Source organism: Arvicanthis niloticus, chromosome 11 (assembly GCF_011762505.2).
Source record: "Arvicanthis niloticus isolate mArvNil1 chromosome 11, mArvNil1.pat.X, whole genome shotgun sequence".
NCBI classification, from domain to species: domain Eukaryota; kingdom Metazoa; phylum Chordata; class Mammalia; order Rodentia; family Muridae; genus Arvicanthis; species Arvicanthis niloticus.
Genome location: NC_047668.1, coordinates 64470612 through 64486681, shown reverse-complemented (window position 1 = coordinate 64486681; position 16070 = coordinate 64470612). Strand labels below are relative to the sequence as shown.

Genomic DNA, 16070 nt, shown 5'->3' with positions numbered 1-16070 from the left:
CTCCAGCCCTGAGCCATTATTTGTGCCTGCTCAGCTTAAGGGTATTGCTTCCAGAAGAGCAGTCACTGGAGATGCAGCTGGTACTGACAGTAGACAAGTGTTGGATTCCTGAATACTTTTCTGCCAACATTGTAAAGATCTACTATAGCATTTCATTGTGTAGGGTGCGTGTGTGTGTGTGTGTGTGTGTGTGTGTGTGTGTGCGCGCGTGTGTGTGTGTGTGTGTATGCACTTACACCTGTGCAGGACCAGAGGCAGATGCCAGATATCTTTCTTCATTATTGTCCACCTTTTTTTATTTGAAGTATAAGGCTTGGGGATTTGTTTGTTTGTTTGTTTGTTTGTTTTTGTGTGTATATGAGTATTTTGCCTGAATGTATGTGTATGTCTGGTGCCCATAGTTTCAAGAATTGGGTATTGGGTCCCCTAGAATTAGAATTGCAGGTAGTTGTGAGCTGCCACATGGATGCTGGGAACTGGGCCCAAGTCCTCTACAGAAGTAAAGTGTTCTTAACCGCTGAGCTTCTCTCTAGCCCCTCCACCTTATTTTTTAGGATAAGCCGGATAGACTAGCTGGCTACTGAGCTGAGATCCATCTGTCCCGGCCTGCTACCCTCCAGCTCTAGGGATCTTACAGGTCCACAGACTTGCAAGCAGTTTACACATCTCCCATGCCCTGAGTCTCAAATACTCTGTGATCTGCCTCTAGCATTACTGAACAGTCAAATCATTTAAGACAAACATACCATAATACTTGGCTACCTAATCCATATGCTGTATACTGTGTTGGTTCTTGAAAATGCTTATCTTTGCTTCTAGTGTATTTAAAAATAAAAATAAATATGTATTCATAGTAGTGTTCAACTTTTTTACTACAGGAAATTCCACTTTCAGAAATTCTCCGCGTATCTTCGCCACAGGATTTCCCCAGCATTTCACAAGGCAGTACGCCACACTGTTTTGAAATCATCACTGATACTGTAGTATACTTTGTTGGTGAGAACAATGGGGGCAGCTCTCATAACCCTGTTCTCGCTGCCACTGGAGTGGGACTTGATGTAGCGCAGGGCTGGGAAAAAGCAATTCGCCAGGCCCTCATGCCTGTTACTCCTCAAGCAAGTGTCTGCACGTCTCCGGGTCAAGGAAAGGACCACAGTAAGTGGGAGTGCCATGGTGGCTTTGCTCTATTTCAGGCATTTGTAGATACTCTTGTGTGGCTGTGCTTTTTCAGTTCTTTCCATTTTACATTTTTAAGGCTTTAAGTTTTGTCTTTAATAGCCAATACCATTAGTTAATACCTTTACAAAGTTATGCTGAATATCATTCATATACACATATATGTGAGTGTGAGTATGAGTGTGTGTGTGTGTCTGTCTGTCTATCTAATGGCTCCAGTATATATTCACAGCTACCATCATCTCCTTACATTTAAACTCTGCATCTACCAGCGTGCTGTCAGATCTGAGATAGGTATTTTCTTCCACTATATAATAGTAGCAACTATGGAATTGTTACCATTGAGCGGAGTCAGCCTATAAGACAAAGAAGAATGCTAGCTACACTGCTTAGCAGCTTAGTGTCTAGGAGTCGGGGTTTTTTTTTTTGGGGGGGGGGGTGCTGACATAAACAAAGTATTGTCTTTACATTATACACATAAAATCTGTTAGATCAGAATGATGGTACTTTTAAATGAATCAAGACAGAAATTTAAAAAATACTGAAGTGGCCATGATGGTACATGCCTCTAATCTCAGCAATGAAGAGGCAGAGGCAGACAGATCTGTGAGTTAGGGGCCAGCCTGGTCTGAATGGTAACTGTCGGCCAGGGCCATAGTGAGATCTTGTCCCAGGAAAACTGGGATGAGGGGAGGAGAGAGAGAATATTAAAAAATATTATTATACCAACAAAACTTTAAACCCAAATCGAATGAATGTTTATTTAATAGTAAAACACATTAGAGTCTAATAAGACTTTTAACCTTATTAGAATTATGTTCACAGAGAATTATAATCATCATCATTTGACAAATATATTTATATTGAAATAAATATCAGCTACTTTCCAAATACAGTTTATCTCAGTTTTTCTGTATTATTTTATGCAAGTGTTTCATACATTGTGTTAGGCCTAAAACTAAAATCCAAAAGAGAAATAATAAAAGCTCTTTAGAGGTAGATGAATATTAGGTAGCAGCAAATTCAGTACAGGGACAAAATAAGGAATGCTTTACTGTAGAAACTGAGATATGGGCAGGAAGAGCAGAGGCTTCATAGTACAAAACTTGATTTGGAATTTCTATTGCAGTCGAGGGTAGGATAGGCAGAGGTAAGTAGAAAGGTAGAGGAGGTAGTGCTGCTTTCCTTGGGGGACAAGTATAATCAGAATGTGAAGGTTGTAATCATGTTCATCCTTTGGTACATCCTGAGGAAGGATGGGTGGATGGATGATTAACAGTGTTTAAATTCTGGGTAGTTAAGACAGAACTAATATTTAATCAAAACTAAGAATGCTTTCCCCAAAGATATTAGAGACATACATGCAGACATTTTATTCCTACCTTCCAAAGGCTTAGTTAAAAGTCTCTAAGACAGAGTCCTAGAGTAAGAGGGGAGATGACAGTTCTGTCGCTCACTCTGCTATGTGATCTTGAACTCTAGCATTCCGCATCCAAAGTGGGAGGAATTATAAATAGACATACTGCACTTTGCAGCATGCCCGAGACTTAACTGATATTCCTGTTTTGTCTGAAACTGAGAGAAATTAAAACTAGATAGATCCAGAAAGAGGAGACCATTGAGAGAAAAGAAAAGAATGAAACTAGGAAACAAACCACCATACCGTTCAGCCATTGGCATACACAGTAATTGCTGTATGCCTTTCCTTGATCACTCTTAGAATTTTAAACTACTTACAGGGTGTGCTGATATGCTCCTTAATTGCAGAACTCCAGGAGGTAGAGGGAGGTGGTGTCTTTGAGTTTGAGGCCAACATGGCCTTCATAGGGAGTTCCAGGCCAGCCTGGGTTACATAGTGAAACTGTAACCCTAAAAATTAGAAGATTTGGATGAGTTAAAATAGTTTTGAATTGGCTTAATATTTTAAAATAGAGTTTCGTGTGTGTGTGTGTGTGTGTGTGTGTGTGTGTGTGTGTGTGCTGGGGTGGGGGGGGTACATTTGTGCGTGTATATGTACCTGTGTGCATCTATGAAGACCAGAAGACAATATCAGGTCCTTTTCTATTATTCTTTGCTCATTCCCTTGAGAGCACTGAAACAGGAGCTAGCCTTTGGCTAGACTGACAAGCCAGCAAGCTCCCGTAATCCTTCTCCTTTCTGCACCATACAAAGCTGCATAGGCCATACTTGGCCTTTTAAAATAGGTGCTGGGGACTAAACTCGGATCCAGATGCTTTCGCACACTAAGCCGTTCCCCAACCTGTGGTACTTATTTATGATGAAGAACTTGCTTATATTAGTGCTGTCTTGTGTTTTAATATGCAGAGTTGTGAAGGAAACCTCATGTTTTGTTTCTCTGGGTTGTCTTAAAGGTGTTTGGTCTTTAATAGCTGTTCTTTTGCTTGTCTCCATGTTTCCCTTTTTCTTATTACTTTCTTTGTTTACCACAGTAACTCATCAAAACTTTGTAGAAATAATGTCATCTGGGGCTGGAGAGATGGCTCAGTGGTTAAGAGCACTGACTGCTCTTACAGAGGTCCTGAGTTCAATTCCCAGCAACACATGGTGGCTCACAACCACCTGTAATGGGATCTGATACCCTCTTCTGGTGTGTCTGAAGACAGCTACAGTGTACTCACATACATAACATAAATAAATCTTAAAAAAAAAAAACCAAAGAAATATATCATCTGACTTGAGGCAGTCCTCAGGATACATGAAGGGTCCATCCCATCTCATTCCTGTGTCTGTCCTCAAGAAACTAGGTCCTCTGAAAGAACGGCCACTGTTCTTAACCACTGAACCATCTCTCCTGGTGCATGCATGCTTTTATTCTGTTTTAAAACAATATAAGCGGTATAAAGATATGAATATTACGGTCCTCACTGCCCAGCCTACATCACTCAGTCTCCAGAAATAACAGTTTTAGTTTTAAGTCAAACACTGCTACACTACAACTTGTTTTATCCTCTTTTGTTCCTGCCAGTGCTGGTAATTGAATCCTGGACCTCACACTTCACACATAATAGGCAGATGCTCTAACACTGACCTCTTAATAGGACATCATGTCACAGATCTATGTTGTTTATTAAATATTTAGAGTATTATTTGTGTAGATGTTTCATTTTATTTACTCAGTTTCTTGTTGATAGGTTAGTATTATATATAACATTTTAATGCATATATTATCTATACTGATATATCTTTAAGTTTGATGAGCTATGGATTTTCAGTAAATAATATTAAGTCATATACTAACCGTTTTGTGTTTTTCTCATATTTCATTCTTACATTTTACAGAAGATCTGGCTACCAGTATCTCCGTATCTAACTGTCAGATTCAGGAGAATGTAGTAAGTAATAATTATATCTCATACGTGCAGACTGGATAATTAAAATAAAAGAATTAATGTGAAAATCTTATCAGGATTAAGTCTCTGTCCCCAAGTATGGGAACAGGACCAAGGATAGAATGTAGAAGGCCATGGAGTCACATGACGAATCCCAAACCCCGAATCCCAGGACTCAGACTCTGGAGAGCAGCATCAGGGTGCAGATCTGAGTTTATTGTGCAGCGCACAAGCTTATATACAGTGTTTGAGCCAAGCCCCTAAATCCTCAGCGCCCTGACCTCTGTGCCTTTTGGCTGTCTTCCTGGTGTTCTGGGAGCCATCTTAGATCTAAGGCAGTGTATGGCAGATTGGGACTCTTCGAGGAGCTGTGGGAGCCTGTGGTACCTCTTTCTCCATCCCTTTGTCCTTCACAAGATTGACTCCCACATCCCTGACACCCAAGCACCAACCATTTGCTAAGCTCAGCTACTAACCTAAATGTAGTGACGCTGTCCTTAAGCGATTCCACTTCAGGGCAGAAGCTTGGGTAAGTTTTTGTTCTGTCTTGTGTTATAATCATAAAATAGGATTTTTTTTTTCACATGGAAGGACACAGGAAATGGAGTGAGTAGATTAAGTTGGATGGCTGTGCCTCAGCACATACCTTTTGTAGTAGTGGGGCAACCTTTTGCTGTAAAGGACCGAATATTAAACGGTTACGTGGTAGAGTCTGGCCAGTTTTGCCACTGTAGCAGGAATGATCATGACTGTTGTAATGAATTTGTGGCCACTGAAATTTGAATCTCATAGAAGATTCATATATCACAGATATTATTTTGATTTGTCCAGTCATTTTAAAAACTTAACCACGAATCAAGAATCATAGAGAAAGAGCCAGGGCCGTACTTTGCCACCTTTTGCATTGTATTGAAAGAGCAAACAAATGCTAGATGTTTAAATGTTCTCTAATAAAAATAACTCTTTGACCTTGAGTTTGAAGCTATTATAGTTTCATAACATAAGTTTGAGGCTTTCTAAGATTGAAGTAGAGAATGAATTTCTAGTCAGTTAGAAATAGAAATAGCAAGCATCAAAGATATGATCCCTGTTTCATGTCCTCGTGATAGCTAAAATAAATCCCACATTAAGGAACGTAAGGAGAATCCCAAGAACATGAGGGAAAACAACGGACTGGTCCCACAGGATCCTAAAGATACATGCATCCAAGGCTAAAGAGAAAAAAGACTTAGTTTGGCCTCATTTATCTTGAAAGGCCCATGTTTAATTTGATTAGAACCAAAATTTGTCACTTAATATTTGATTGATGTTGATAAGCATATACAAATGACTCCTACAGACTTTAAAGTCTTTATTACAATGTGACATGTGTATACACACAGGCATGGATCTTTGTTTCAAGGCTGAAGCTTTGGATCTGCTAAATGGGCTTATATTCATCTTTTACCAGTCATACCCATAATGCAATTCTTGAACTACACACTGGATGTTAGTGTTTGAACGTTCTGAGAGCAGCAAGTAGTAACCAAAAAAGGGGGTGAGGGAGAGGGATGGACAGTGAGTGATTTATGTTAGGATTCCACACACATCTCACCAGTCTTTCAGAGTCAGCTCAACCCCAGGGTGAATCTAGGTGTTTATTTTGGATGTGGCTCTAATACCATATGTATTTTGAGAGGGAAACCTCAGACATAGTTCCTGTTGAGCACTTCCGCCCTGTGTGGAGTGTGTGTGCGTGTGTCCGTGTGTGTATACGTGCATACATGTTGTCTCTCACTAGCTTGGTGCTCACTGACTAGGCAGGCTGGTTGACCAGCAACCTCTAAGGATCAGCGTATCTCACCTCCCTGCATTGGAATTAGAAGCACGCAGCACCACGCACATCTCTTTAGACCAGGTTCTGGAACCAAGCTAAGGGCCTTGCACAGCAAGCACTTTACCAGCTGAGCCTAAGCTATCACCTTAGCCTAAGTATTTTGTTGTTGTTTTGTTTTGTTTTTATTTTTTAAGTCAAAGATTGCAGTCTCTGGTTAAACTTTGTTCTTAATTTTTATAGGTCAGTACTAAAGATGACATTTATTTTCAGTTCAAAGAATCTTTTTTCCCCTGAAAGGTTTTTATTTTGTTGGTTTGATTTTATTTTGAGACAGGCTTTACTGTGTAGACCAGACTGGTCTTGAACTCACAGATATGCCTGCCTATGCCTGGGAGGAATGCTAGGATTAATAGCATGTGTCACCACACCCAGATCCTAAGGGTCTAAGAATAAGCTATATTTGCATATTGAATCATAGTATAGGACCAGGCTAACTTTCTCTAAAATTCAAAAAGCCTATGCTTCATAAAATATTTTGTGCTTCATAAATTTTGTTACCTCTAATATGAAGTTGAAACTTAAGTGTTTGAGTCAGAGACATTGATGTGCTTCATGGAAAACACTGTGCTTGCTTGCTTTCTCTAGGACATCAGCAGCGTTTACCAGATCTTTGCAGACGAGGTGCTTGGTTCTGGCCAATTTGGCATTGTTTATGGAGGTAAGCAATTACAGCCTGTTATGTACATGTTTTATAACTTGTGACATTTGAAGACAGCTGCCATTCTTTGAGCTCACAGTTCTGTTAAGTGCCCTTTTCTCAACGGCTGGTTTACATTCTCTCAACCAAGTCCTTTTCCCTAAAACCAAGTCTCTCTTCATCTCAGTATCAAAACTGAGAGTGACAGAATCAGGAAATTAGTCTCCTCTTGCAGCTTATATGTAAAGATGTGTCTGTCGGGTTGTGTGCACTGTTCGCTGAAGTGTGTTCCCTGCTAGTTTCCAGTGCACAGTCAGCAGTCATCTTCTGTTGACTTTCATATTCTCAGGTCTGAAGAACTTAACTCTCACTTTGTCCTGTGCTTGAGAATTCTGAGAAAACCATTTAGCATCTATGTGTCTCAAAATCTTGACATCTGCTTACTGAAGGTAGTAAACGGAATTGCACTGCTCATAGACCTACTGGAAATAATTTAAACTAACGTGCCCATGAAAGAAAAGCTTGGATCCGAGACAGATTTGAAACCCTTGGCATACCTTGCTTCCTCCTTCAGTCTTCCCCTTCTTTCACACTACTCTTGGAGTGAACCTTTCAGAAAATCACCATCGGATGTTAGTATTAGTACATTCAGAAGCCCGTTGTCTGGTTCATGTCCATTGTTTTTAGAGTATGCAGGCTGTTACAATATCTGCTTGTGTAACCTCCATTCTAATTACAGTTCATCTTTTATTTCTTTCAGTCATGCTTGCATGCCTCCATATTTTACCTTTCTCCATCCTTTGTTCCTTTAGTTAACATGTGTTTGTTTCCAGCCTCATCTGAAGGACTTCCTCTACTGCAGTAGTTTTCAAACTTCCTAATACTGTGACCCCTTAATACAATTCCTCATGTATGGTGAGCCTAACCGTAAAATTATTGCTTTTGTTGATTCTTCATAACTGTAATTTTGCTGTTATGAATCATAATGTAAGTATATGATATGCAGATGGCCTTAGGTGACCCCCTAAGAAAGGGTCACCACCCCTAAGAAATGGTGCCCACAGGTTGAGAACCACTGCTCTAATGTGTCTTCTTACCATCCCACTGCTCAGCTAAGTAACTGCATTGTGCTTCTTCTGTGCCCCTGCCATATGATGGGCATCCTCCTGCCAGAGTACCTGTAATGCTGGGTTTCTCTCATCTTCCTGCTGAACTTTAAGGGTAGCCTTAGGGATGTCTGTTTTCCTTGTATTCCAAGTATCTGCTTGAAATTATGTCTCACCCAGAAAATGTGTTGGTTTTACGCTAGTGAGATCCCTGGAAGACCTCACTGAGGGAATAGTAATTGGTCTGAAGTACTGGTGGCATCTTACCAAAAATGCCCTGTTTGTCTAGTCTTTTAAAGTAGTCAGAATTTTAGGGCTGTGTCCTTGAAACAGATGTAATTTTCAAATTAGTAAACTGATAGGGAACAAGTCCCATGGATGTTACATGGAGCTAAGGAATGCACCTGCTGTTTTCACCTCTTGAACAGTTACCTCACTTAATAAATACAAAGTAACTAGTTTGTTTTAATTAATGAATGAGATACTTATTTCATACCTAGATAAGATAGACTTATTTTATACCTAGAACATAAAGGTCTGGAGTTTGAGGGTTTGCTATAGTTAATCACTCTGCTGACTTAGTGAACCTAGAATAAAATTTATTAATATATTATTTCCATCTTGACAGTCTCCAAAGACTTGGTCAGGGCAGTTAAAAACTGTCACTTATTTACTTACCATGGTCTGTTACTTCTCAGCAAGCAGGCTCATGTAGGTATTATGCCATTTCAGGTCATGAAATTGCCTTTATTACAGGCAATGCTATAGAGGAGAGCATCATAGTTCTTGAGTGTGGAAAAGAACTTGAGCACAAGAAAAATGCAAGATAAATACATAAACTTTCAGTCTGTGGACAACTCCCCAGTGCAGTTTTTCTGTTATATGTGAGCTGCCAGCTGATTCTTTTCTGTTCTTGACAGGAAAACACAGAAAGACTGGAAGGGATGTGGCTATTAAAGTAATTGATAAGATGAGATTCCCCACAAAGCAAGAAAGTCAGCTCCGGAATGAAGTGGCTATTTTACAGGTAAAATTTAACATGGCTTACCTAGGCTTGAATTTTGATTTGTGAGACTTTGAATGAATATTTTAGATGATGCAAACAAGAATAGTTTTGGGAGTTTGTATCTTTTGAATACTAAACTGTAAGTCTTTTTTAATATTAAGATTATAATGTATAAAAGTTTAAGGGGGCTGCTATGATTTTATTTTGTAGTGATAGTTTGGTTAGAATCTTTTTTTTCCCCTGGAAATCTCTAAAAGTGGTAAAGGGAAATTCAGTTTTAATTCCTTTAGGGATACTGATACTTCTTCTGTATTTTTATCATGTCATTATTTTATTCTTCAGATTTTCTGATATGATATAAATATGGTAGTTACCCTAAAAATAAACACTGATTAAAACAAAGTGTGCCTTTTAGCAGTAATATGTTGTTCTATTAACTCAAGGTCTCTGTACTGCATTACTTCATTAAAAATTTGGTGGTGTTTAGTTTTGTTTTGGTTTTACTGAAGCTAAGGGCTGCTATGTAGCCCAAGATAAGTCTCATGCTCATGGTGGTCCTCTGGCTTTAAATCTCCTGAGTGCTTGGTTACAGATGCACACCACCATGCTGAACTTATTAAAGCATATTCTAAAGATATGTTAGCAAAAGGTAAATCACATAAAATAAAGTACTTGTATTTTTCTTTTGACCTAATATTTTTATCTTCTTTGGGAGTTGTCTAGAATATAAAAACTTAGCTTGATTGTTGTATCTTCTGGATATTGTAAGAAATAACATTGCAAATACCCATCAATTCATTGTAATTTTTTTTTATTCTGTATGCAGTTGTCATCTTGAAGGCTTATTACCTCTGTCTGCTAACCTAGACCTAGTCCTAGAAACTTCTAGTCTCTATACAATTGTATGTAGGCCTAGAATGTTTCCAGTCTCTTAACACTTGCTGCTGAATCAGCCCACTCTTTCTAGTTCTTTCTGAATTCTGTCTTATTCAACTCAGCTGTTCTAGCTCAGACTCCTCTCCAAGCTGACTGATTCAGTCTGACTCTCTCTCTCTCTTGGACTCTCCTGAATGATTTGCTGTTTGGCCTCAAACTAACTCTAACAATCTGTTCTAAACTTCTGACTCTTTCTCATTCTCTAGCTCAATTCTTTTTTTTGGGGGGGGGGGTGTTTTGGGTTTTTTTTTTTTTTCTTTTTTTTTGGTTTTTGGGGGGTTTTTTGTTTGTCTGTTTGTTTGTTTTTGGGGGGTTTTTTGTTTTGTTTTGTTTTGTTTTTCTAGACAGGGCTTCTCTGTGTAGCCCTGGCTGTCCTGGAACTCACTCTGTAGACCAGGCTGGCCTCCGCCTGCCTCTGCCTCCCAAGTGCTCAGTGCTGGGATTAAAGGCGTGCACCACCACTGCCTGGCTCTCTGGCTCAATTCTATCTTTGCCTGTGTCTATCTTGTTCTCTCTTCAGTCTATCTCTGTGAAACTCTCCTGGTAAAATTGCCTCTTTCCTTTTTCTCTGCACTGCTCTCTTTGAAGTATTTTGTTTTCTCTGTTCTCATAAGAGTTGGGCATATGCCATTCTGTCAAATCTTTCTCTGATTCGCCACTTTGTCTGCCACTCAATTAGATGTCATTTTCATACATGGGTGCCTCCTTCTACAAACTAACTTTACCTTCATTGTTTAGGATTAAAGGTGTGTACTTAAGGGGCTGTCTGTATTCCAGCCAGAAATTAAAGGTGTATACTAAGGGTTGAGCCCCACCACAACTAGAAAAAGGGGTTTCCAGTAAAAACACAATCTCAGGGTTCATAGTGTGATCAAATATCCTCCAACAGTTTATTGTGTGGCTTTTGCATGCTATTTAAAAATATGCATGTAATAATGTTCTCAGGCCTTCACCAGCTTATGCGTGAGAGTAATGTAGCCTACTGCACCTACACTTCTTTGAAGGAAAGCAGTGTTTAACAAATGTCAGTGACACATTTCTTACATTATTATTGCTAGTAAGTAACAGTTACTTCATGTTTTCAGAGGAATGATATAAAAGTCCTGATCAGTCAGTCCCTACACTCATATCAAACCTGCTTCCAACAAAGTTAACTTGAGGTAGAATATTAATATCATTTACATAGGCTCTGTATAAGAGTGTGTTGTTGGTGTTTTTCATATTTAATTTTGAAATCTTGCTGTCCAACTAATACATAAAACAGTAAACATAAAGCTCTTCATCTAAGTATTGATTTCTCTGTGGCTTTGATCACAAACAGCCCTGGAGAGAATATTTAACTTAGGAATTTTCAGCTAATGCACACAGTGAATTCTGCTTGTTTGTATTAGTATACAATTAGATGTCTTAGGTTGTCTCTAGATACAGTGCTTTCATAAAAACTTATGTATTTGGGGGAGAGAGTTCATGTGTGTATGTGTCTAAAATTGTGACTTTGGTTATCCCAACAGTATATGGTTATGTCAACAGTATATAAACTCAGCAAAATCTATATGTGTAAATAGTTTAAAGATGAACTTTAACATGCTCTGAATGTGAGATGTAGTGTGAATTTGTATCACAAATACTTAAAACAAAATTGCCACATCATACCTTATTTACTGAAATCATAGGATTTAGTCAGTGAGCCTTCCAGATAGGCCTTCCACATTGATTGAAGGTAACCTTATGTCTTAGTTAGGGTTTTACTGCTGTGGAACCATGACCAAAGCAACTCTTGTAAAGACAACATTTAATTGAGGTTGGCTCACAGGTTCAGAGGTTCAATCCATTATCATCAAGGCAGGAACATAGTATCATCCAGGCATTCATGCTGTAGGAGGAGCTGAGAGTTCTGTATCTTCATCTGAAGGCTGCTAGCAGAATATTGACCCAGGCAGCTAGGATGAGGGTCTAAAAGCTCACACCCACAGTGACACACTTACTCCAACAAGGCCACACGTCCAAATAGTGCCACTCCATGGACCAAGCATCTTCAAACCATGACACCTTACTATGTTTATATTCCTGCTGCCATTCTACTTGTATGCTCTCTCAAGCTCGATCCAGGGGTCAGTTCTGTGTTTAGGACAAGGTATGTAAAAGTAATGTAGCCAGCCTAAGCTAAAGTACAGAACATCTTGCAAAGAAGACATAACAGAAGATGTGAAAGTCTCTCCCTTCCGTGAATCTTTTTTCCAGTACCTAATTGGAAAAATTATCTGTGATGCTTGTTGTAGTTTTTATTTTATATGCTTTTAGTTTACATTCTAAACTTTTTATTAATTATTATTGCATATATACATGGAAATTTGTGATTACGGCCTGCTGATTTCATTTAGTATTACTCATGTGTGTTCAGGGCCCACTGCTTGGGATTGCAGCAATCAGGGGCTCATCCGTAGAGCAGACTGGCTCCCTCACTCAGCAGCCATTAATTGCCTGTAGCTCTTCATGTAAGGGTAAGCCTTCTGAGATTTCCCCCATCCGTGTTGGCATGTTACCTGGTGGTGTCATTTTCCAGCTCTTGCTTAGGCAACCATACTATTGAATTTCATGGGTTCAGTTTCCCTGTCACATACAGACACTATCTTGCAACAGGCTTCTGTTCTTCTGGCTCTTCCACAATGTTTTGAGCCTTCAGTATAGGGGTTGTGGTGTAGGTGTGTCAGTTGGTGTTGAGGACCCCATGGTCAGTTGATCTCTGCGTTTGGACCAGCTGTGCCTTTCTGTTAATGGTCTCCATCTAATGCAAAAGGAAGCTTTGAGGAGGGGTAAGAGTGAACTATTTTTCTTTTCATTCTGTGTCTTCATATAATCATTGTAGTCTTTTAGGTGGTTTCATGGTAAGACTAGTTTCCTACTGAAGTTGATCATCCAAATACCCTTCCACTTCTCTTCAGAATCTGCACCATCCTGGGATTGTAAATCTGGAATGTATGTTTGAAACCCCAGAACGAGTCTTCGTAGTGATGGAAAAGCTTCATGGAGATATGTTAGAAATGATTCTGTCCAGTGAAAAAAGTCGACTTCCAGAACGGATTACGAAATTCATGGTCACACAGGTATTTTAACTCTACCTTGAAACCAGTGAACCCAAGAGAAGTCAACAGCACCATTCTTATATACTGGGAAACTAAGGATTGGTAGCCCTACTAAAAGTGAAACAATAATACTTCTAGCTACATCTTGATTAAATATACTGGAGTTTGAAATTATTATACATTTCAAGAAGTCACATTGATGTTTGGCTGATTTTCTAGGCATTAAAAAATGCACTTTGCAGGAATAGGATCACTTTTAAATTCTATGTTTATTTTATGTGTATGAGTGTTTTGCCTGCATGTATGTATGTGTGTGGTGTCTGTGGAGGTCAGAAGAGGTCAGAGGAAGAGGAGTTCAAACAATTGGGAACTGTCTTGTGGGTACTGGGGACTGAAGTTGGTCCTCTGCGGGGACAACTGATACCCACACCCTCTGTGCCATGCATCTTCTCTCCAGGTCGTAGGTTAGCATGTAAAGTCAGGGGGTTCAGGGTAGTGTTTTCATACCTGTTTGTCATCTTACTTTGCTCTCAGTTGCTCCTCAAAACCTTTTCCCTAACAGATACTTGTTGCCTTGAGGAATCTACATTTTAAGAATATTGTACACTGTGATTTAAAGCCCGAAAACGTGCTGCTTGCATCTGCAGAGCCGTTTCCTCAGGTGAGACATTATCAGACCCTGATTAAGAATTAACAACATTTACAAAAGTTCCTCCTGATATAAAATAGAGCTCTGTGTACACACCATTGTAGTCTCTCACTGCTAGTTTGAGTCAGCAGCTAAATCATTTAAATCCAGAATTTATTATTATATTGCTGGAATTTATTAACACTTTATCAGACTTAAATAGGTTTCTTGAGAGAAACAAGCTTTGGGGTTTCTTGGGGGGTGGGGGGAATTCCTAATGATATATGTGAGACAACCATGCATTTATTTAAGCTCTTCAAATATCTGAATAGAGGAGTCACCAAATTCAGTTATGTCTCAGTAAATTTTATTTATACGACATATATCATGTGATACATATTTGAGTATGCTTCCAACTCTGTTCTGCAGCAGTTGTTTGCGCTGTGGCTGTGTAGACACCAAATCCCTCTCCAAGTGTACAGTTCCTAAGTCACTTTGCCAGTCAGAGCATTGCCTCTGGGAAGTGCTTAGCATTTGCCTGTTGTACATAGCCGGAATCACTAATAACTAGAACATAATCTAAAATGATGGAACAAGGTAAGTGTTCTGAGCTTTGGTAAGCCCATCATACATCCAGAGAACGTGGTTGTGGTCCCATTCACATGTAACCTTATTCGACTCTATACCAACTGGAGTAGCCTGTCCGCATGAAAAGCACTTACAGCTCAGAGGTTCTCTACTGTTCTTGTCATCTATGAGTCTTGTTTACGTACCTGCTGATGTGTCAACAGACACTCTAAGATTCAGCAAAATGAAGGATGCTTCGAAATACTGTAGCAAAACATTTGAATACTTCTATATGTCTAGACACTGAGGATTCAAAACAGAAAAACAAGTTTTCAGAAAATAGAAAAGGGGTATATTGCTCAGGGCTCTCTAGAGTCACAGAACTTATGAAATGTCTCTATATTTAAAAGGAATTTATTGTAATGATTTACATGGTCTGCATCCAACTAACCCAAAAAGGCAGCTGGGAATGGGAATGGGACCAAGAATCTAATAGTTTCTCAGTCCCACAAGGCTAGTTGTTTCACCTGGTTTTCTATATAAGCTGGAATCCTGAAGATGTAGGTTCCAACAAATGTTCTGGCAAGTAAGTGCAAGCAGGCAAAGAGTGAGTTTTCCTTCTTCCAGTGTCCCTATGTAAGCCTCCAACAGAAGGTGTGGCCCAAGATTAAAGGTGTGTACCACCACACCTGGATTTGGGATTTGCTTTGTCCCAGGCTGACCTTGAACTCAGAGATCTGCTTGTCTCAGTCTCCTGGGATTAAAGGCATGTACAAACTTGCCTGGGCCTAAGTTTTTCATAGCCACTATGCCTCAAGATATCCAGGTCAGAAGCCTGTGTCTTCCAGCCTCAAGATCTGTATCATAGGTGTGCACTCCATTTCTGGATTGTAGTTTATTCCAGATGTAGTCAAGTTGACAACCAGGAATAGCCATCACAAGGAGAAAGTAACTGAAGATCAGCATCCTCCATCCATTTCATCAGAACAACAAAACTGAATCCTTGTTCCAGGACTCTGGCAGCCAGTTTACGATAGAGTACAGTTGTTTTTAAGATAAGCACTAGGATAGCTCTTCATACTGCTGTAGTATCACAGAGCTACAATGTATCTGTCTGCCTCTGGGAAAATGGCATTTCGTGTGCCTGTCTGCAGCTGTTTGCGTACTGTCAGCACCTTTGGCTAAGTGCACTAAGCATATCTAGGGACGGGTATTGATACATTAATTAATGAGCTTTTACATATTCAATTTCCAGGTGAAGCTGTGTGACTTTGGGTTTGCCCGCATCATTGGTGAGAAGTCGTTCCGGAGGTCAGTGGTGGGGACTCCAGCCTACTTAGCCCCTGAGGTCCTCAGGAGCAAAGGCTACAACCGTTCTCTAGACATGTGGTCTGTAGGAGTCATCGTCTATGTGAGCCTCAGTGGCACATTCCCATTCAATGAAGATGAAGATATAAATGACCAGATCCAGAATGCTGCATTTATGTACCCACCAAATCCATGGCGAGAAATCTCCAGTGAAGGTAAAAGAGAATTTTCAGGTTTTCACCTTTAGTCTGAAATCTTTGTGATCAAAATCATTCTGTCTCAGATGATGCTCCAATGTTATAGAGACGATTTGTGGGTGGCTGTCAGGGCAGCCAGAAACTTCTAAGTTTCAATAGTTTTTTGGAAGCTGCTTGCTTTGCACTTCCTGCATAGTCAA

General features: G+C 39.6%; 1 protein-coding gene across 3 annotated transcripts in view; it reads left to right on the top strand.

Annotated features, from left to right (window-relative positions):
- Prkd3 (protein kinase D3) overlaps window positions 1-16070 on the top strand; it is a 73409-nt gene that overhangs the window by 51517 nt on the left and 5822 nt on the right. For 2 of the 3 annotated variants that reach the window (XM_034513805.2, XM_076942299.1), the window contains 7 exons: window positions 879-1155; window positions 4477-4529; window positions 6988-7060; window positions 9066-9172; window positions 13030-13191; window positions 13733-13831; window positions 15621-15888. In XM_034513805.2, the coding sequence (XP_034369696.1) occupies window positions 879-1155; window positions 4477-4529; window positions 6988-7060; window positions 9066-9172; window positions 13030-13191; window positions 13733-13831; window positions 15621-15888 (1039 nt within the window). Of the gene's footprint in view, window positions 1-878; window positions 1156-4476; window positions 4530-6987; window positions 7061-9065; window positions 9173-13029; window positions 13192-13732; window positions 13832-14227; window positions 14396-15620; window positions 15889-16070 lie in introns of those variants that run through there. The other variant, XR_013113315.1, reaches the window with a different exon arrangement.